Source organism: Taeniopygia guttata, chromosome 10, assembly GCF_048771995.1.
Source record: "Taeniopygia guttata chromosome 10, bTaeGut7.mat, whole genome shotgun sequence".
NCBI lineage: Eukaryota > Metazoa > Chordata > Aves > Passeriformes > Estrildidae > Taeniopygia > Taeniopygia guttata.
The window spans coordinates 13,037,308-13,059,009 of NC_133035.1; the positions used below are offsets into that span (position 1 = coordinate 13,037,308).

Here is a 21,702-nt window from a genome sequence, read left to right on the forward strand (position 1 = left end):
GATGCAGTGGTGGTCTAACCCATCACAGGAAGTGCTCTGCCAGCGCTGCTGCAGACACAGGTGCTGTCACAGCCCCATCAGCCTTCCCAGTGTTATCCTGGCCCTGAAAAGGAGCCTGGAGAGAAGCTGGTCCTTTAATGGGCTCTCACAGCATGGACAGCCAGTGGAGCATGCCAGCCCTGATGGGACTGCAGTGACAAAGTGCTGATCTGCAGGTTGATAAGGAGGGGCAGTGCAGCTAGGTGAGACTATCAGGCCAGCAGAAAAGCCATTAGCCTTTGTTCCTGGCCTCCACACACAGGAAGAGGGGCTGGGGACAGCAGGTGGGACAGAACTGCTGCCTCTGGGGTCTGCACAAGGGCTTTGCAAGCTGCTTTTCTGGACACCCTGCCATTTCAGTGATGGCATAGATTAGAAAAGTTCTGCAGTTGCTCTTTTGCTCAAGTAATCACAAAGTGAAGCTGCTGGTGGCTACAGTACCTAAGCAAGTTCCCTTTTGTTTTAAAATGCTCCTCTGTGCTGCCTTTTGTGAGGTGTCTAAAGGCTGCTCTAGGACAGAACAGAATACCAGTATTACCCCGCAGCTGGCACGAGAACATGCAACTGTCAACAGCATTCAGCAATTAGAGATCAAGTATTGTTTAGGGATTTCAGCTTCCTTCTCGCTGGAGATCTTTTGTGTCCTGGTGTGTGCAGACACCCTGTGTAATGGGAGACCCAAAAACACACCCTGAGCAGCATTGCTCGAGGGGGAGCTCGTCCTTCAGACAACAGCAAAATCCACTTGCATTATGTGTCCCCAAAAGTGACCCCAGTCACATGGAGCTCTGCTCATGCAGGGTAAGGGTTAAGGCAGATGGGCTTCTCTCTTCTTCCCAACGTTGTCTCTATCCTGCTGCCTGCATGGGTTCAAATGAGGTTGGAGAATGATTTTGTGTGGCCGTCAGTCTCTTCAAGACCATCCACAGCATTTTCCTGCCATCTGTCATTTTGAGAAGAAAGCACACAAGGAAAAAAGAATAAACTCAAATTATTGCCTAATCAACACCAAAATCAGTGCTGCTTGCTCAGCCTGCGGGCCACAATTAGATACCATCAGCAAATTTGGGCAGCTTGCCTGGGCTGCAGTCTTTCATCTCTTCAAGACTGACAGGCAAGCCAGGGATCTGCAGGCAGAGGAAGGAGCTGGGATCCGTTTGAAGGACTTGCCCGGCTCTTTGGGGAAAGACACATAATTTAAAACAGTAGGAAAAATGGACTTTTGTGTTTATGTTTGTTAATTAAAAGAAAACCATACCAGAGGAGGGGCTGTTTAGGCCTCCAGCCCCATCTCACAGTGTTGCCCTGGTTGTGCTTGCCTTGCCAGGAGGATGCTCTGGGTAAATCACTTTGGGAAATTAGGGAACATGTGTCACTTGAACATCCTTACGGCCTTGGCAGGGCCATCACATGTCTGTGCACTCATGTAGGATCTTGGTACCTGGTTTGAAGCGCACACCTTCCTCTTCCTCCTGTTCTGCACCTCAGCTGCTTTTCCAAAAGCCAAGAGCTGGAGCAAAGAGCGCACTGTGGCACTTCACTCACAGTGCCAGCTGGGGAAGGGCAATCTCAGAGCTGGGGAAGGGGTGAGGGGAGCACCCAGAGCCAGGAGGGAGGGGAGCAGGGATCAAGGTGCTCCTGCCAGGGGCAGGGAAGGGGTGTGGGACTGGGCAGAGCAGGGGGCTGGACATTGACTCCACTCCCCAGTCACACTGGCCTCCACATCTGCTCGTCCCTTGGAGGCAGGGCTCAGAGGTGCTCGGAGCAGCTCGAAGGAAAGGTGCTGAAGCCTGTCCCTCCTCCCAGGGAGGCAGGTGGGTTAGAGGAACAACCCTGCCGAAGCTCCAGAGCTCTGAAATGTGATCCTGCCGGAGGCACCTCCCTGGGCCCCACCTCGCCCTCTCCGACCTATATATGTGCCCGGCCTGGGGCGGGGGACGCGGCTGGCACAGTCCCCGGAGTCCCTGCCGATGGACAGGCCGAGGCACCAGGGCATGGCCAAGAACACGAACCTGCGCTGGCGGCTCCCGCTCGTCTGCCTCCTCTGGGAGGTGGCCATGATCGTCCTCTTCGGGGTCTTCGTGCGCTTCGGTGCCGAAGCTGACGCGCACTGGGAGGAGGAGAAACGAGAGATGAACCTGACTAGTGACATGGAGAACGATTTCTACTTCCGATATCCCTGTGAGTATTCTGGAAGCCTAATCCTTGTGCTGGCTGCTCCCCATCCCATCCATCCCATCCCAACCCGTTCTATCCCATCCATCCCATCCTGTGCTGTGGCAGAGCCTGTCAGAGGCGCTGACTCCTCCAATTGCTAGAACGCCGTGCTCTTGCCTTGAGGCTGGCTTGGGGTTCACCAAAGAACCAGAGAAAAACCTCACAGCCCTCCGGTGCCTTGAGGCTCTGTCAGCAGGGTACTGTGACGTCTTTTTTCCAGGAATAGGGCTGACGTGTTCCCAACACTCTGCAAGTTTCAGCTTTCTGCTCCCTCCCTCAGCCTTGGATCAGAGCAAGCCTTTCTGTGCACACAGAGGAACGGCTGTCGAGATCCTGTGACATCTTCCTCCTCTTCCTCTGTCCACCCCCTCACTTGTGAATTACCCTTTAGCTACTGGCATTTCAGTGCCACAGTCCTCCTAAGCTGCCAAGTTCCCAGGGTTCTTGGGTCTCCACATCGTAGTGACACAGAAATTATTCAGAAGGTTAAAGCTCTTCTGGCCGGCCAGTGCCTCTGGTTGGCTTTGATCTCCAGGGCTGGTCATCTTTGTGAGCCTTTCAGAACAGGCTGCTTCTGTAGGCAATTGTTTCCAAGGAAGCAACAGGCCTGAGTCATGCGTCTATTTAGAACATTTCCATTAAAAACACCTGCTAAATCAAAGGAGCTATAGCAACCTGTGGCTGCTGAGGATTAGCTAGTTGAGAAAAGGATTTTCTTACAGAAACCCACTGCTCAGTCAGCCTCCAGGTTCATGTATGGCCGTGGCTGCCCTGGGCTCTCCCTGGACGTCTGCCCTTGGGACCAGCCCCACACAGGCTGGCGTGAAGCAACAGCAGTGCCTGAGGGCTGCTCTTGTCACTGGTGTGCTGGGAGGACAGCAGGAGTCCAAGAAAGAGTGTGTAGGAGCTAAGGAAGTGACATCTCTTCTGTCCTCATATCCCACTCCTGCTCTGCAGTGCCAAATATTCCCCCTCAAATGGCAAAGATGGATTCAACACAACTAAATCAGTCTAAGGGCAACTGCTCAGTTTAGCTTTGAAATACATTTCTGTTTCAGGCCTGAGGAAGGGCTCACGTGCCCAAATGCACAGCTGTTCTTTCTCCCTTATCTAATCAGAAATTTTCTCTCTCTGCAAAGATGGACAAACATGACAAGGTGGCCAAGCCCTGGAATTTTAATCCTTGTGTCCATCCAGTGCTGCTGAGAATACTGTGGTGGCTGGTCACCCAAAGATCATTTGTACCAACATGTCTTTGAGCTCTGCTGTCCACAGCACCTGTCTGCAGTGGAAGAGGGATTAGAGTGATAAATGAACAGGTCCTTCAAGCCAGAGAAGATTGGGAAGGCAGGCAGAGGGAAGTTGCCCTGGTTTCAGGAAGCCAATACGTGGTTGTGTCAGTGGTGCCCATTGCCAGGTCCAGTCAGCGTGACAATTCCTTCTCATTTTGCATTGTACATGGATATTCTGTAGTCTGTGACTCATCTGCTCTCTAGGGGAAAAGAAATGAGGTTTTTTTTGTCCCTGAGAGCACTCCCAAAGCCCAAACACTTATTCTTGATAGTTATGGCAATTGTCCTGCCACACAAGCAGGCTTACAAAACCTGTAGGGCATGGCAATGCCTGTTCTGCCTCTGAATGATAACAATGTTATTCCTACTAAGGAAAAACAAAGGCAAGGGTTAGAAAAAGGTTTTAGATTGGGTGTGGTTTAAAGAAAGATCTGCTCTTCCTCCTGAGTTCATACAGGGTCTAACACACAATGGGATCCTCTGGGTTTTTGGAAGGCACGCAGCCCACCGCTTTAACTCTGACCTGTGTATTTCTGCTTTTGGGATGAAAGAATAAATATATGATGCAAATGGCATCAGATTAATCTAGCTGTATATTGTGCTGCTTACACTGGAAAAGAGAGAGGGGAAATAAATACAGCTGCAGATGAAAAGTCTATGGGACTGTGTGGTAAAACCACAGTAACTAAGATTGGTTCTTAGGACATGTGGAGAAGTGCTTTGGAAGTGACCTCTGCTGAGCACTGCCAGCTGCAGATCTCGTCTCCTTCCTTTTCAAAGAGTGATTTCATAGACATGGGGGACATTTTTAAAAGCAATCAGATTAGCATGGCACTACATGGCTTAAGCCTGTCCAAATGCTCATCCTTAAACATTTTTCAAGGTCTTCTAAAGCACAAAAGGACAGAACTCTCAGCTTCTGCAGAGCTGCACTTCATGCAAGTCTTCACCCGCCCTCGGTGGAAGTAGCAGACACAAGCCCTGTGGAAATGGACCAGGGTCTGATGGATTTCAGCACAGTTTCGGGGTAGAGCAGACTTGCAGCCACAGAATTTCCTTTGCCCTGAGCTTACATTCTCTCTGAGTGCACCGACTTTGCTGATGTAGTGGCTATAACGATTTGTGCACTGCAAAATGCAGAACATTCTGGTTTAGCTCCATCACTGCTGTATTTATCTGCTCTGCAGCATGGGTTTGCTGGCAGGAGTCTCCCAAGGGGGTTCCCAGCCTTGGGTGTCCTGTTCTTTCCATTGGCTGAGTGGCCTGCAGTGTTAGGGTTTGCATGGTTCAGTTTGTAAGTATGCAAGCGTTTCAGCTCACTTAATTGCAAAGCAATGCTTATCTGATAGAAAGGTGCAGCACTAAAAAGTTCAGCAGGTTTACTGCACCAAGAAGGTCTTTTAAGAGGCTCATACAGATCTGGTTTCCCCCAGGGAAGGGCATCTGAGGGGCTTGGGTGAGCAGGTCTGACCATTAGTGGGAAGAACTGGGTCTCTCTGGTTTAAGCACTAAAAAATCTCACACGGTGGGTTTCTGCTCTCAAGGGTATTTTGCCAAAGCATTTAAAAATGTATTTGTAAACTTTCCTTGTTATTGTGCTCTCCTTGCTCTGAGCCATCACCAGGACTCTACACTGAATGGACCTGCCCAAAATGACCATTTACGTGTTTTAACAAAACTTTACTGGTCATTTCACATGATGGCTTTGAGATTTTCACAAAAAGAGAAAAAACAATATGAATAGAAAATTGTTCTCCTTTGTACACTCCATTACTCTCAGGTCTTCTTTTGCACACAGCTTTTAGTAAACATTTACTTTAAAGGCTGAGCCTTTTAACCTAAAGCCAGTTTCTAAAAGCTGAGCCATTTTCAGACTTAGAAACATGGGGACATGAGGCAAACACACATTTTCTCTTGAATTTCTCTCTTACTGCTACTGACGTAATTTTTTCTTTTCAACACCAAATGCATGTGGCACTTGCAGCCCTGCTGTCCTCGCAGAGCTGACAGTCCCTCCCCTCTGCACAGCTTTCCAGGACGTCCATGTGATGATCTTTGTGGGCTTTGGCTTCCTCATGACCTTCCTCAAGCGCTATGGATTCGGAGCTGTGGGTTTCAATTTCCTCCTTGCTGCCTTTGGGATCCAGTGGGCTCTCCTGATGCAAGGCTGGTTCCACTCTTTCAAGGACGGGAAGATCCTCATTGGCGTGGAGAAGTAAGGAGGAGCTGGGCTCTGGGATGGCACCTCTGGCCTGGCCAGTGGAACAGCTGGAATGAGAGCCAAGCAGTTGGCAACACTGTCCCTCAGTTTTGTCAAATACAAATCAGTCTCTAAACTGTTGTTCTCCCTCCACATACTTCCACTTGCTTTCCACCAAAGGTACCTGCTATTGTGGTGGTACTGCTCAAAGGGAAACCTGAGATGAGTGTCACCCCTTAGTGCTGAGCCAGGCACCATGGATGTCAGTGCTGAGAACACATATCATCCACATTACCTGAATAATGTGTAAGGATGGGAGGGAGGTCAGTGGGAAGTCCAGGGATGTCTCCTAATCACTTCTTTGTCTTCAGATAGGATCTCTAGAGCTGGAGGTGGGTAAGAATGATTTACAGAGAAGTATTTCCTTATTAACACACATTTTTCTTTCCCCTTTTCCAGCCTGATCAATGCTGATTTCTGCGTGGGCTCTGTGTGCATCGCCTTTGGGGCCATCCTGGGCAAAACCAGCCCCATACAGCTCCTTGTCATGACTTTGTTTCAAGTCACACTCTTTTCAGTGAATGAGTACATCCTCCTCAACCTTCTTCATGTAAGGCTTTAGGTAGTATCTGCTTTGTTCTGCTCCTTCCTCTCTGCACCTCTCCAAACTGTCTCCCTATGCTATGGCTCCACCAAGCCACTGCCTTCATAAGCATTAAGAATGCAAGAATTGAGGCAGCAAAAGTAGTCAGATTGTGAAGGAGAGAGGCAGTGGGCCATACATCCCTGGGAAGGGAGATCTTCTAGGGTTTTACACATAAGCCTGGCAATCCAGGAGCACTGGGTCCCTCTGTCAAGTGCAGACAAGCTGGGATGATGCAGATCAGGCCTCAGCTCCAGAATGAGTGGCTATTGCAGAGGCAAACCTCTGTTTTCCCATGGCTGCAGGTAAAGGATGCAGGTGGCTCCATGACCATTCACACCTTCGGAGCCTACTTTGGCCTCACGGTGACACGGGTCCTGTACAGACCCAACCTGGAGCAGAGCAAGGACAAGCAGGGCTCCGTGTACCACTCCGACCTCTTTGCCATGATCGGTGAGTCAGCCCTCATCTCGGGGTGCTGCACCACGGGGAGCACTCGGCTGCACAGGGCTGGTTCCTCCTGTCTCTGGGAAAAACTGAACCCAGGATATGGAGCTGAGGAGCTCTGTATCCCAGAGGTCTTTCACATTTCAGAGTTATTCAGTTCCCTTCTTCTCAGCTGGGCTGAGATGGTGCCTGGGAAGATAAGGATGCATGTTGGTTCCCTTTCTCTGCCAGCCTTTCCTGATGCTGTCTCATCATGCGGGGTGTGGATCTGGGGAAGCAGAACTATGGGATGTAATGTCCCCCTGTGCAGAAGAGGTTTTTTTCAATCCCTGTATTCTCTCTTTTCCCTTTTTCTTCCTCATGCCATGTGCCCCATCCCACCAGGTACCCTGTACCTGTGGATGTACTGGCCCAGCTTTAACTCAGCCATTTCTGACCACGGGGATGCCCAGCACCGGTCTGCCATTAACACCTACTGCTCACTGGCTGCCTGTGTCCTCACCACCATGGCCTTCTCCAGCATGCTGCAAAAGAAGGGCAAGCTTGACATGGTAAGAGGGGAGCAGAGAGCCCTGCACTGCCCCAGGGACATATAATGAGGTTGATCAAGGGTCTAGGAAACAACTGGCACTTGTGTTTTGCTGAACATACACAGGGTTTCCGGGTATGATAGCGAAACCAGCATCCAGGAAGAAATTCTGAGGCTATATTGAATAAGAAAGGGGGAATGGGTCCTCAGGGCTTGAGGTGTGGGGTGATGCCCTGCCTGTGGTGGACCCAAGTCACAGCAGGGACTGGACTTGCTCTGCTGGGCACGTTGCAGAGCCCTTTTTGGCAGCGCTCCCCAGCAAACAAGGCCTGCGCAGCAGCTCATGAGCAATCGGGGGGCTGACTTGTACGTGTTGGATGTGTGGGTGACATGTCTCTGTGACAGCAGAGCTTGCACGACACACTGGTGAGACAATTTCCATCTCATCACAACTCCCCACCCGTATCTGTGGATGCAAAGAACATGTGTGGTACGGGGAGTGGGAGTCTATGTGCACCTGTGCTACAGACAGAAGCTGCTTGTTCTTTTCTTGTTTTTCACCACCAAGTAGGAAAACGGGCCCTGATATTTCCTCTGGAAACATTTTCAGAGCTGATTCTCCCACTTTGCCATTTGCACCAGCCCTGAGCAATTGCAGTGTCCCTGAGATGCCAAGGCAGAGTGGTTGCTCCTGCAGGTGCACATCCAGAATGCCACACTGGCTGGCGGCGTGGCCGTGGGCACCAGCGCCGAGATGATGCTGACTCCCTACGGTTCCCTCATTGTCGGCTCCATCTCTGGCATCGTGTCCACGGTGGGCTATGTCTACTTCACGGTGAGTGCTGCCCGAGGGGTCTGCAGCCCTGGTCCTGCTGAGGAGACCAGAAGTGCATTCACTTCCCTTTGACGGTTCCTGCTTTCCAGAATCCCTTATGAAATGCACTTCCGTCTCCTTTTACTGCCCAAAAATGCTCAGGAAGTTTCAGACTCCCAACAGGAGTGTGTTTGGAGGATATATTGTTAGTTTATCTTGAGCTTGGCTCACATCTTTGTCTACAAGCTTTTAGCTCTTTAATGGGACACTATCTCTCCTCTTTCTCTGCTTATCCCAGTCTCCCATGGAAAGAATTAATCCTTTCCAGGGCCACGTTCAACTCCCTTGTTGGAATCTGTGGTATTGATGATTCCGAGATTGTAGAAAGTCTCTGTCTTTCTGCCCCATTGCCAAAGAAGAAGCCATAATTCGTCTGTGCTGGTTTCAGGGTTGTTTATTCTGTTTATCTCTAACATGTTCTGCTGCCCTGCCGCAGCTCTGTCCTGCAGGGCAGCGTGTGGGGCTCTGCCCTCAGTGGGATGTTACAAACATTAAATACCAGAAACTACCTGTGCTGGATTTACAATAACGTGCCAATATCTGTCACCTACGTTGAACAGTGTGTTCCCAGCCTAAACCAACAGAAAAGTGCCAACACCACAGTGAAACATGGAGGGCATGAAGAAGGAGAAAAAGGACAAGACACACCCAATTTCCTCCATCTTGTCCCCTCTGAACCCCTGATCTAGAATCCTAAAATTTTACTTTCACACCCATGTCACACTTAATTATTACTCATATCAAACACTCAGAGCTTGTAATTCATCCTGTAAGATTGAAAACTCTTTTCCATGGACAGAGATCACAGACAGTGTCTCTGGGGGCTTTGTCCAGGGGGGTTCCCGACCCCTGCCAGGGTCCCAGACCTGCCAGGGCAGCCAGAGGGAAGCCCTGGATTCCCACACTCCCTGATCTCTCTCTATTTCCCTTCCCCTCAGCCTTTTTTGGAGTCTAGGTTGCACATTCAGGACACATGTGGCATCCACAACCTCCATGCCATGCCAGGCCTTATTGGGGGCATTGTGGGGGCCATCACAGCAGCTGCAGCCACCGAGGATGTGTATGGAAAGGAAGGGTAAGATGGCTTGAAAAATCTTCCCTGAGAATAGGTTTTACCTGAAGCTCTGTGGGCTGGGAACAGGGAGCAAATAACAGCTTTTGTTAATAGTTCAGAGTTGCCCAGAGCTATTCCTCACAAACATGGTGTGCACTGATTTTGTTTGGCTTACTGAACTGTAGCCTCATCTTATGCAGCTGACTCTTGGTGGCCTCATAAAGGGAGCCACAGTCCCGCTGTTAGGCATTATTCTGGGCCACAATGGGGAGGGAAGTGCCACTCCCTCTCCCCTGCATTGTTTTGTGGGGTCAGGTAAGGCGAAAAGTCTGAATTACAAAGAGAATGTTTACATTTTGGGCTCCTCCTTGGTAAAGGGGTCAGAGAAAGAAGTGAATGGTGTTTTGGTCATTGCAACACTGTCCTGGTCCACTGCAGAAGAGGGATGGGGCTAGGGAAGAGTTCCCAAGAGAGCAGGGCAACATGGTTCCTCTGGAGCCAGGGAATGCCTGCTGCCAGGGGCAATCATCACCATTTCTGCCCTCGGCAGGTTCATCAAGGCGTTTGACTTCACGGGCGTGTACCAGAGGCGGACACCCAGCATCCAGGGAGGGTTCCAGGCAGCCGGCATCGTGGTGTCTCTGCTGATGGCATTTGCTGGGGGGGCCATCGTGGGTAAGGCGGAGGGGAGCACGGAGAGGGGGGCGTTGAGCCAGCCTGCAGCTGGAACAGCGGCATCCGTGTGCGGGATGCACACAGCGGCATCCGTGTGCGGGATGCAAACAGCGGCATCCATGTGCGGGATGCACACAGCGGCATCCGTGTGCGGGATGCACACAGCGGCATCCGTGTGCGGGATGCAAACAGCGGCATCCATGTGCGGGATGCACACAGCGGCATCCTTGTGCGGGATGCACAGAGCGGCATCCGTGTGCGGGATGCAAACAGCGGCATCCATGTGCGGGATGCACACAGCGGCATCCATGTGCGGGATGCATCCTGTGGGGACGGCACCGAGCGCTGTGCCGGGGCTGCGTCTGCCCCCTTGGGTGGAGCACCCGCACCCCCGTGCCCACCGCCCTGCCCTCCTCTCGCAGGGGCCATCCTGAAGCTGCCCATCTGGGGGGACGCGGCGGCCGAGAAGTGCTTCGAGGATGACATTTACTGGGAGGTGAGGGGGCGCGGGGCGGGGGGCACGAGATGGCGCTGTCGGCCCGCGGCCCGGCCCGGGGGGCTCAGGGGGCTCTGCCGCAGGTGCCGGAGGACGAGGAGAGCGATGTGTACCGCATGCACAGCCCCGACAAGCCCGCCTCGCCCTGAGCCGCGCCCCGCCGCCGCACCCAGGGATGCTCTTCTCGCCGTGACCGCAGGGATCTGCCCTGCTCTGCTTTTGTATCGAGCTGCTGTGGATGGAATAAAGTCTTGTTCTTCTTTCCTGGCCTGTGCTGCCGTGTGTCAGTGGCCGAGCGGGGTGGGATGTGCGGCACAGCAGCTGCCAGGAGAGCTCTTGGCTGCCCGGGGCAAAGCAGAGGCTCTGGGACACTCCCGGTCCCTGGGGACAAAGTGGAGGCGTGAAGGGTGGCAACACAGGCTGGGTGTATTAGACAGTGTGTTAGATAATGCGCTCTGGGGAGATACCTGGTTTGGGAGATGGCACCTTGAGATGACAGCCCCCACAGCGGGGGTCAGCACCCGTGGGAAACACAGGCTGGGCTGGTTCTTTTTGAGGAGGGGATGCTGGGGTGCAGCAGCTGAGCCTCTACTCATTCTGCCATCCACGGTGGGGGTGAGGGCCACCTGTGAATCCAGCTACACTTCTACATGATGGCCTCTGCCACCTTCCCTTGAACTGCCCTGCCAAGGCTTCCATCAGCTCCTTGGGAACCTTGTTTGCATGTACAGCACAGACTGACAGGACCCTTTCCTCTTTTTTGGTTTCATCCATTTCTTCCAGTGTCATCAGATGGCTCTTTCCACTGTCTGGTGCTATTCTGACGGGAAGAGGACAGCCCCTGTCTCTTAGCTGGACCATCAGGCTTCAGCCAGAGTTGGAGGAAACAGGGATGAAAACCAGGCCCAAAATCCTGCATGTTTTCCAGGATGATATAATATGAGGAGCAGAAAAGGAAAAGGGAGGGGGGGAAAGGATGTAGGAGTGCTGATAGGTCTCTTCACTGCATCTAGCTGTAATTCTTACACCTGAGGGGGGGAGTCAAAAGTAGCTATTCACATCCCCTTGGGATATGACACCCTCATTTTCCATGCTGGGTAAAGACAAAAACCCTTTACAACATGTTTCTGGAATTTGTCAGCGGCTGCCAGCAGCAGCATGTTAATTAAATGTCGGCAAAGATGGAAGCAAGAGGCTCTGCTCTAATTGGACACTTTGCTTGGTGGAGCTGAAAAACATTGTGACAGAGGAGGAGGTGCCGAAACACTGTGTTCCCCTGCCATGGCGGGGACGGGGACAGCCAGGCACGGGAGACGCTCTCTCCTGTACACGCATTGCCTCCGTTTGGCCTGAAACAACCTCACCATTGGAAAAAGAAGACTAATAAAAGGCCTAAAATCCTCCATAGGATTGGTTTCAAGCACGGCAGCAGTGTTGGATGCAGGGAAAGGCTGGTTGGCTAAGGAGAATTTCAGAAATATCATAGCCAGGCCATCAGGAGCTCCAGCCCACTTGCCAGCATGTGGTGTATCATATATGTCTTTTATGATGGCAAAGGCAAGTCTGACAGGTCAGAAATGGTCTCTGGAGAATGATCCCTGCAGAAGCTGAAGCATACATTGAGCTGCATCCTTTCTCTAAGACAGGGATGGGAAAATGTAGGGCAAGTGTTTTCCCTGTGCTGGGATCTGCTGAAGGAGGGAGATCTTGTCCCAGCTTCTCTGCACGGGAAAGGGATGTAACAGCCATTTTCTGCTCACAGCTTCATCCAGACAGCACATCAGAAACCACCACAGGGATGTTTACTGACAGGCACCACAGACAATGTCATTTCAGAAAGGGAGTCCAAAACTTTTCCCCACAAGCCTGCAAAATCTGAAAGCAGAAGCAGACCTTTTGGGCACTGCATTTCCTCCTGTGTGACTGGATTGGTGTCCTTTCATCCCACACCATCTGAGTTCTGTCTGTGTCCCAGATAATCTGTGTGTTCAGCCTTCATGGGCTCTGATCTTTCCTCTCAGCAGCTTACAAGTGTCCATGGGGTTCAGTAATGGCAAAGACTGGGTGACCCTCATTGCTTCAGCCAGGTGGCCAACCCACACCTCTGGTGGGGCAGCGCTGTGAGCCCGGGGAGATGGTCCTGTCCCACGTGCACATGCTGGAAGAAGAAGCCCTGACCCAATTCCCTGGCCCTATGGGCTGTGCCTCCTCCTCGTGGGAAGACACCCAAATTGCCCAGGCTGCTGAGCAGTGAAGCGTTTTATTGCCCGTGCTCTCGCAGGGCTCAGTCTGGTCTCAGTACCTAAATCACTCACTGGGGCTGGCCGTGCAGTTTTAATTCCCTGGCAAACAATGCCGGGATCGGGCTGGCGCGTTTGAAGTGCGGTCGCGGCCCCAGCAGTGGACGGAGGGTTTCTCAACGGGGGAGCGTGGAGAGCAGAGGATTGGGCTGCTCCAGCAGGCGGGAGAACATGTGAGAAAGGGGCTGTGGATACTCGCGGGGATTAGGTGGTACAAATTGGCTGGGAAGCACCGGAGCCATTGACCAAAGTTGTCCTGGGGCAGGTTCCCATGGGGGGGGTGGCTGAAACAACCTGCCTTCAAGGAGGCTGGAAGGCCCAGCCTGGCTGCTAATCCCCTGGGATCTCTGTGGCACGGAGCAGAAAAGAGGTTAAAAAAAAAGGGAAAATCTCATGTAAAGGTGGTGGTTTCCCCAAGGGGATGATGTTAGAGAGAGAAGGGAGGAGGTGGGGGGAGGAACAGCATAGTTTAATCCCTCTTTTAATAGGCAGGTGGTGGGCTTTGCTCGCACTCCTGCTCCTGCAAGCTGCTGCAGAGATTTTGGCAGAAGGCCTTTGCTCACCTCTGCTGCCCCCCACTCTTGGTGGAGAGGGTTCCCATCTGTGGATCTGCCTGGGACAAGGGCGCTTGCCTGCTTACTACATCTGTGCCCGTGTGTGTGTTGGTGTGCACGGGCACACGTACATGGTGTCAACCCCAGATTTGGGCTGAAACGGGCTCATTGCACACCCCAACACCAGCCACGGCGTATCTGCTGCTGGCCGTGTGCCCACGTGTGCAAAGCCACATGTCCCCAGCGCCGTGCCCTCAGCCTTCTTGCCCTTGCACGGCTGGCACGCTGAACACCACGCTGCAGCGCTGCTGGTGATGCTCATGTGCTGTTGGCTGTGGTGCCACCGGGCACATCCTCCCACCTGTGCCACGCACACCCACCCACCCACCCACCCAACTTTGGGCCGGGCGAGCGCCTGCGTGTCCGAGCCGGCGTGTCCACGGCTGCGTGAGCGCCGCTCCAGCCCCTTCTGAAGGAGCGCTGTAAATTGTAATCAGATTAGGGCAGCCGGTCGCTTAGGGCCCTTGAAAAGGGCATACGTCCCCTCATCAGTACCTAGCATTGAGTCGCACAAAGGGTCTAAGTAACTCGGCAGGGGTCGGGCCCTCTGGAGCGCAGGGGAGGGGGCTCGCCTTTCTTTTCTCTCTGTCCCTTGTAATTATGTCAATTTGCTAGCCAAATTGTTTGCTTGAGTGGACAGTGGGGGCTTGCCCCCCTTCACACCTCCCCCCCACCCCTAACCCCATTCATGTGCTAATGTGGGAAGGAGCATGGCCTCCTGACTTCGGGAGGTGGCCGTCAAGGAGCAAAGCACAGGGGGGCATGGGCCAGGAGCCCCCCATTTATGTGCCCATGGATGGCTTGGCCTCGCAGCCCTGATCAACAGGGCTCTCCTGGTTACTTTACCCCACGGCAGGGTGTGCAAGGGCCGACCAGCCCCAGCCAGCCCTGGTTTTCTCTGGTCACCCCTCACCTGTGCCACATGCCCGCTCTGGCCGCGGCATCCCCAGGGCCAGGAGCCGTGCCCTCTGCACTGCGGCTTCCCCGGCACACCTCCCCACCCGCGCACCTCCCAGCATTTGCATATATTCTGCCCGCAAATCCTTGTCAAGGGGACCCTCTTTATTGCCTGTATAGATCACAGGGTGTTAGTTAAGGGGCTTCTTTGTATTGCCTCAGACAGCTGGGGTCATCAAAAGTCCTGTGGTGGGAAGGAGAGACAGGAGGAGGGGGGAAGCTCTGACAATACAGACTGAAGGATTAAAGGAGCATATAAAGTTCCTATTGAGTGAGACAAGAGGCTGTTCACTCCCAAGATTGACAGCAACCAGGAGGCGATTCCCAACACAATGTCCAATTAATTCTCTACCCTCTTCGCTGCCGTCTCCTCCTCCCTCTTCTCCTGGGCTGGGGCATGAGCAGGGAAGGGCTGAAGCTAAGATCCTTGAGAAGGTAATTAATTATTCCTGACTAAGAGGAGCTTGCCAAGGTGAAGGCCAGTCCCCAGGCTCTCTGGGCATCCGTCCCCCTCCTATCAGTTTGGGCCACTTCAGAGTATTTTTCCTCTCTAGCACAGAGCTGCTCCACCAAAGGTCCATCTTTGTGGCATGTGCTGGACAATAACCTGGGCTACTACTACTGAGCCTGGAAGAGGCAGATTCAGGGCTAAAACCAAGCTGACAGTGGAATGCAGCAGGACAAGGCAGCAGGAGGAAAGCCAGGGAGCAGGGCAAGGTGCATGACCAAGATGTATGGGCATGCAGAGAATCTGGGGAGTGGCCAAGCAGCATGTGCTGGGCCTGGGGATGAGATTTTACCTGTGTATGCTATGGAAGTGGTTAAAGCAGCTCCACCTGCCCTGGTTTTGTAGGGAGAAGCGGGTTTCTGGCAGTGGGGGTGCATTGCCACTGTTCCCTGGGCTGGCCAGACACACTGGCCCCAGTGCTGGGCGTAGCAGGACATGTAGGAGGTATTGTAGGGCACTGCATCTCTTTGATATACCCCCATGTACAGGAGCAGAATCTGGGCTACCATGTGAAATTTCTGCAAGCCACTGAGTACAAAATTGTCTGACTTGGCTGGTCTGGTTTTTCCCTTACAAACACCTCAGCCCAGAGGGAGGAAAGCACCTTTCTCTGAGCTGGCCATCTTTTTCTTGGTACTCTCTGTGTCGATGAGGCTCCCAGAACATGAGTGGCCAAAGTCCTTCAACAGTGACAAACATCTTCAAACCACCTCATTTGGGAGAAAAAGCCATGCAGCCAGGACAGCCTGTTCTCACCACAGGGACATTTTGGCCATCCTGTCTTCTACTGCTCAGCAGTGACCCCTTCCCCTCTGCCAGCCCTGCCCATGGCACCGAGGATGCCCGGGCCAGCACGGGCTGGGGAAGCAGTGCTGCCCTCCCTGCACACCTCAGGAGCAGGGGATGCCCTCAGGATGCCGGCATGGGGCTGCCAGTGGCTCGGCATCTCCTGCCCGCTCCCTCCCGCCGCACACGCTCCCAGTGAAGTTGTTTGAAAGTCTTCCGGCAGTTTTCACGGCCAGGAATAACAGATTAGCCATGATCTGATCAGCCCAGTATCTAAGCTGTATTCTCCCTGCTGACAAGTATTTGAAAGAGGGGAGGGGCCACTTTCAGCCCAACGATGAATCTTTCACCGACAAGAAAAGGCCCTTTTTTCTCCCTGCCAGCCGTGCCCTGTTGCTAAGCGAGACCCGGGGCTGCTGCTTGCACGCGGCCGGCTCCAGCCGGGCCCTCGGGTTAGCAGGATCAGGATATTCACACCAGACATCTTGTTTTTTAGGGAGGATGTTTCTTTTCTCACCCACCTCTGGCTGGCAAATAACAGCTCGCCAGCGAGGCCCAGGGATGCTCCTGCTGAGGCAGCTTACCCTGGGAGGAAAGGGAAAATGCAGAAGCTGTTGGAGGGCAGACTGGGGCATTGGGGTCAGGCACTCAGCCCTAAATGTCTGGGGTTTGCTACCACTCATGGGGCTGTCCCTGTCTGGGCTGTGGAAGGGCAGCCACCCCACAGCCCCCATGTTCTGGTGGTTTTGGGCACAGTGAGACCATGGGGACATGGACTTGGGGGATGCTTGGTGCTGGTGTCTGAGAAAAACCTGGCTTGGCCTCATGCAGGGTTGGCTCTGGGCATGGTATTGCAGGGAAGCATGTGGCAGAGGAAATAGGAGGCTAATCTCCAGGTTTGGGATGCTTTTTTAGTCCCCACAGCTTCACTCTGCTCCAGAGCACCGTCTTATCCTGTCAGCACCAGCCGTGTGACCCTGAGAGAAAGAAGGGAAAGGACTAAAACAAAGGCTTCCAGGCTATTTCTGAAGCTGCCAGCATGAGGTGCCCTCGCCTAAGACATGGTGCTCACATCTCCCTCCTCCCTGCAAGGCAGCGGTACAGGCAGGACTGCGGGCTGCCAGGGCCTGGGCTGGCACCTTCTCACAGCCCTGCCCGCCCTGCCTGCCCCCGCTCACAGGCAGAGTGTGGGGGGGAGGAAGGGCTCAGTCTTTCGTGTACCCTCCAGTGACCCTCTGGTGCTGCTGCCGAGCCTCCCTCACCAGCCCCGAGCAAAGGCATCCCAGTGTTCGTGATGCACGGCAGCTCAGGCTCTTTGTGAGCAGCCCTGTGCAGGAAATCTCCCTCTCCGCTGCTGTAGGAAGCCTGGAGAAACCCACTCATTTCTGCCTCAGCCCAGGAAGTCTTGCTTGATCTCAGACTCCTGCAAGCCCTTGATCTCTTGATAGAGGTGACCAGGGTTCATTCACTGACGTGCAGGACTGTGGAAGAGACGTGCAGAGAGGCTGTTTCCTTTTCCATGGGAAAGATAAACCACTCTGGCACAGCACCACAAGCTGCTCCCTCTCTTCAGGCCATGCCCTGTGCCCAGCTGGTGCAAAAAGCCCCAGGGAAAGCTGCCAGAGGGGATGTAAAAGTTACTGCTGCTTTGAGCAGCACAAAAAGGAAAGAAACCCTGAGTCTCCTGGATCGAAACACAAAATGCTGGATCCATGGCTGTGATACAGCCCCTTTCTGGATATTTAGCAGCACAAAGCAGCTGACCAACCAGCCTCTCTGGCCCAGTGAGCTCTTGTCCAGCTCATGGAGGGTCCCGTGATGACTGAGGGGCAGCACCAGGGCTGGTTTCACGGCCACCTCCAGTGCCATGGGCAATGGGACAGCTTTCCCAGCACCTAGAGCCTGTCCTAGGTTGTCGGAATCTGTGGGTATTGATAATCCCGAGATTGTAGAAAGTCTCTGTCTTTCTGCCCCGTTGCCAAAGAAGAAGCCATAATTGGTCTGTGCTGGTTTCAAGGTTGTTTATTCTGTTTCTCTCTAACATGTTCTGCTGCCCTGCCGCAGCTCTGTCCTGCAGGGCAGCGTGTGGGGCTCTGCCCTCAGTGGGATGTTACAAACATTAAATACCACAAACTACCTGTGCTGGATTTACAATAATGTGCCAATATCTGTCACCTACGTTGGACAGTGTGTCCCCAGCCTAAACCAACAGAAAAATGCCAACACCACAGTGAAACATGGAGAGCATGAAGAAGGAGAAAAAGGACAAGACACACCCAATTTCCTCCATCTTGTCCCCTTTGGACCCCTAATCTGGAAACCTAAAATTTTACTTTTGCACCCGTGCCACACTTAATTATTACTTATATCAAACACTCAGAGCTTGTAATTCATCCTGTAAGATTGAAAACTCTTTTCGATGGACAGAGATCACAGACAGTGTCTCTGGGGGCTCTGTCCAGGGGGGTTCCTGACCCCCTGCCAGGGTCCCAGGCCCTCCAGGGCAGCCAGAGGGAGCCCTGGATTCCCACACTAGGTCACATCAGAGGCACGATGACTTTCTCCTGTATTCCCAGGAGCAGAAGTACCTACATTTGGCATTCTGGAGGAAGGTGGAGTTATGGGTGCAGGTGCTCTATCAGTCTGTGCTTGCTATGGGCAGCAATGGCTGCGTGGGCTCTTTCCCATTCTTGGCAGAGGGCACCCACCCCAAATCAATCCCTCCTAGCCAGCAGCTCCTGAAGGATGTGCTCAAATCTCTCTAGGTTTGAGCCAGCAAAGCACAGGCCACGCCTGCTGACTTTTGAGGCTCTCACACAGTCCTACCTAATTCTCTGTTACCCTTTTTTCCTGGCTGTTGGCCATTCTGGCATGGGCAAGCTCTCAGCTTTGGGACCTTAGCAGTCCTCTGGTACTTCAGGCCAGATTTCTCACTCTGTGTGTCTCTGCCAGCCGTGAGTCATGCTCTCCACTGCACAGACAGGTCTCCTGCCTTGCTCTGCAGCCAAGAATCACCTGTGTGAATGAGCAGCGAGAGAGCTGGGTGGGGGCTGGAGCACAACTCCCTTCATCCTCTCCTGGGAAGGCTGAATGACTTCTGACATACATCTTAGAGCTTCTTGGCCCGTTGCTTGGTTAAACCTGCAAATGGCCTCTGTTCCTCTTGGATAAACTCCCTGACTCATTGACTTCACCATCTGCAATGCAATGACCTGATGCTCACACCATGGACGTGAAGACCCATTTTTGGCTGCTCCTGAATTTCACACTGTCATGGCACTGACCAGGTTTTTAGGAACTCCATGTGCTACATACAGCAAATCCACAGCCTCAGAATTAATTGCTGCTGACTTCATTATTTTTGTCTCAATTTTGTCTGCTGGCTTTGCTTCCAAGCCTTGGCTTTGCCTTGGATTGTGCTTGGCAGGTGCTGGAAGGTGCTTTGTGAATGAGAGCAAGAGCATCCCATATGGCTTCCCTTTTCTCTGGGGAATCCTGAACCACTAAAACCAATTTAGTCTGTAACTCTGGGTAGTCTCTACACTGGAAATGCTCTATAAAACACTTGTTTGGGAAGGATGTGGTCTGCAGAGAGATTTGACTGTCATCCTGATGGTCTGATCATCCGCAGGAGAGCAAAAGGGCTTTTCCATGGCCAGGGCTGAGCAGCACCACGTCTTCCTGAGGAAGAAAGGAAAATTTGCCTTCAAGAACTAGCAGGTAAAACCTGATCTGAGAATTCATGTGCAAGTGATGAAATAAACCATTGTGCAGCAAAGAATAGTACACAATGTAAGCACTCAGGAAAGAAGAAAATAATTTTATCCTGATTTCTAGTGTCTTCCTGACTTGTGAGCACCCTTCCATACTCGCACATGTCAGCGGAACACCACGGAGATATATTTATATGAAAATCCATTTGTCTCCACAGCTATCTCCAGCGTTTCTTTCCCTGCCCTTAGCTCCTGTGGCTGTGGGTCGGGTTTGCCTGTTTGGTCCCAGCGCCTGGAGCATCCCTGTGCAAAGGGACAGCATCAGCACCCTGTGTCCAAAGGAAACCAAAATAAAGAGCCATGGTGGGATCAGAATGGGAGCTTGGATGGTTTGGGAGGACACGGGGAGCCTTGAGCATTGCAGCATCCTTTTTGGGGCGCTGCTGGCAGGGAAGGGGGTCCCCCCACAGGCCTCCCTGCAGACGAGGGCCCCCGCTCAGAGAGGAGTGGCGGCACATCAGTATGCAGGAGTGGTCGCTGCTCGCCAATAAATTAGCATAAACCACTCTAGGAGGTAAATAGACATACAAGGCGCCAGTGTGTGCAGCGTGGGCTGTGGCTTTGTCTCAGCCCCACTATTGTCACGGCCCCTGCTGCACACTGACCGAGTGGGGCCGGTGTGGTGGGCTCTTACACTTTTGACTGCTGGATAAAAGGGGGGAACATAAAGAGAGGGGAGAACTTTTTTTCGGGGTTTTTTATAAGTCCAGACGAAGTTACAGACGTCTGTTAAACGTCAATTACAGCTGAATAAAGACGTCTGCTTGAGGCTTAGTTATGGCTCCTTTCAGCCACCGAGATTTTTCCAGGGCTGGTCCGGGATGCCTTCGGCAACCTAATTTGGAGATTGTAACTCTATAAACAGGCTCTGGCATTAATCAAGGCTGGTGAAAATGCAAATGATGGCATGGAGGGGGCTTGGGGATGGGACGGGGTCCTGTGCCTTGCAACTCAGGGCAGGGAGTAAAAAGAGGGAAGCAAAGCGGAGGAAGAAAGGGGCCATGAAGAGGAATACGGATCCATAAATAGAGTGCTTGGTGGGGCTTGCTGACTTTCCTCATGGTGCCCTGGGAATCTGGTCTCATCAAGACTCATCTGTATCTGACTGCTTCCCATTGATTAACCCTTGTGGTGCTCCTGGCCATATAAGCCTGGCTGCCTATGTTTTTCCCAGACCAAAGCCAAAACAAATTAAAAAACCAGATATTTAATGCTTTAAAATCCTGGAGGATCAGTAGCTGTTTTGGAGCACCCAGACTATGTGAGAGAGGGTGCTAGGACAGTTCTGAGACCGCAAGGAATTATTCCTTTTGGAAGGGCAGCTCATGCTCTCCATGTCTCCCCTGGCCATTATGTGGCCTGTTGATGTTGTTTCAATTTTGTCATGAGGAAAAGGCCTCTGAGCTTTAGCTGGGTGAGGGGGGAATGAAGCCCCTGGTCAGTGTTGTCCATGCCATTAAAAGACATGCTGGTAACCACAGAGACCAAAACACACTTCAGACAGGACAAGGTACCTAAGAACCTTTTTCCCTCTAGGATACATCCACGTCAAGAGGCCGAGGGTGGAGGGATGGAACTCACCTTGGCCTCATTGGCAGATTGTCTTGTGGCCTGGGATGGTCAGTACCTGGTGGGCAGAACCATGTCCTACTGTATAGCCAGAAAAGCTGCAGGCCAGAATATGAGGAATAGGCCTGAAAATCAGAGTAGAAGCAGTGCAGAGGCTGAGGACTTGCTGTCTGATGTGTGCTGTGGAGGAAGCTCACTCCTCACTCCCCCAGATCATGGAGCATCCTTCCCACGCTCTGCCCTGGGGCTCAGCACTGTGCTGGCCCAATGTGCCGTGCAGTGACTGTGGGATGGATGGTCCAGAGGAGCTCCAGTCTCCATTCTTCCCAGATCTTCTGGGAATCTTCTATTTTGGTATCATTTGAGAGGAGAGGTGAGTATTTTAGATGTGACAGTAGCACAGGAACCCCCTTTCCATTCCACTCTCTTGGAAAAGCATGATCTCCTCTCATTTCCATTCTTTGGTGAGCATTCTCTCCCCATCTTAACCCCACTTATTTTATTCTCTGTCACTCCCTCTCCCCCATCTCATATGAGTGCACACTTTCCTGTCTCCTCTCTGTCTCCATATCAGAAAAAACAAACACACAGAGAGTCATAGAAACTTCAGAGAGTCCCTTTTCTGATTTCTTGGAGAAATTCTTGTCCATTTTAAATAGATCCAGAGTACCAGGTTCTTCCTTGGCCCATGGGGATGGAGGCTGCAGTCCCATTTATCTCACACACCTG

The 21,702-nt window shown here is 52.5% G+C and overlaps 1 protein-coding gene across 1 annotated transcript; it reads left to right on the forward strand.

The window, feature by feature from the left end:
* Window positions 1-1,788: 1,788 nt before the first annotated feature.
* Window positions 1,789-10,730, forward strand: RHCG (Rh family C glycoprotein). The gene is made up of 10 exons (XM_002199471.7): window positions 1,789-2,220; window positions 5,577-5,763; window positions 6,208-6,358; window positions 6,697-6,844; window positions 7,223-7,389; window positions 8,065-8,202; window positions 9,180-9,316; window positions 9,846-9,970; window positions 10,393-10,466; window positions 10,550-10,730. Exons 1-10 carry the CDS (start codon window positions 2,010-2,012, stop codon window positions 10,613-10,615), a joined length of 1,404 nt encoding a protein of 467 aa, XP_002199507.4. The 5' UTR covers window positions 1,789-2,009; the 3' UTR covers window positions 10,616-10,730.
* The last annotated feature ends 10,972 nt before the right edge of the window (window positions 10,731-21,702 follow it).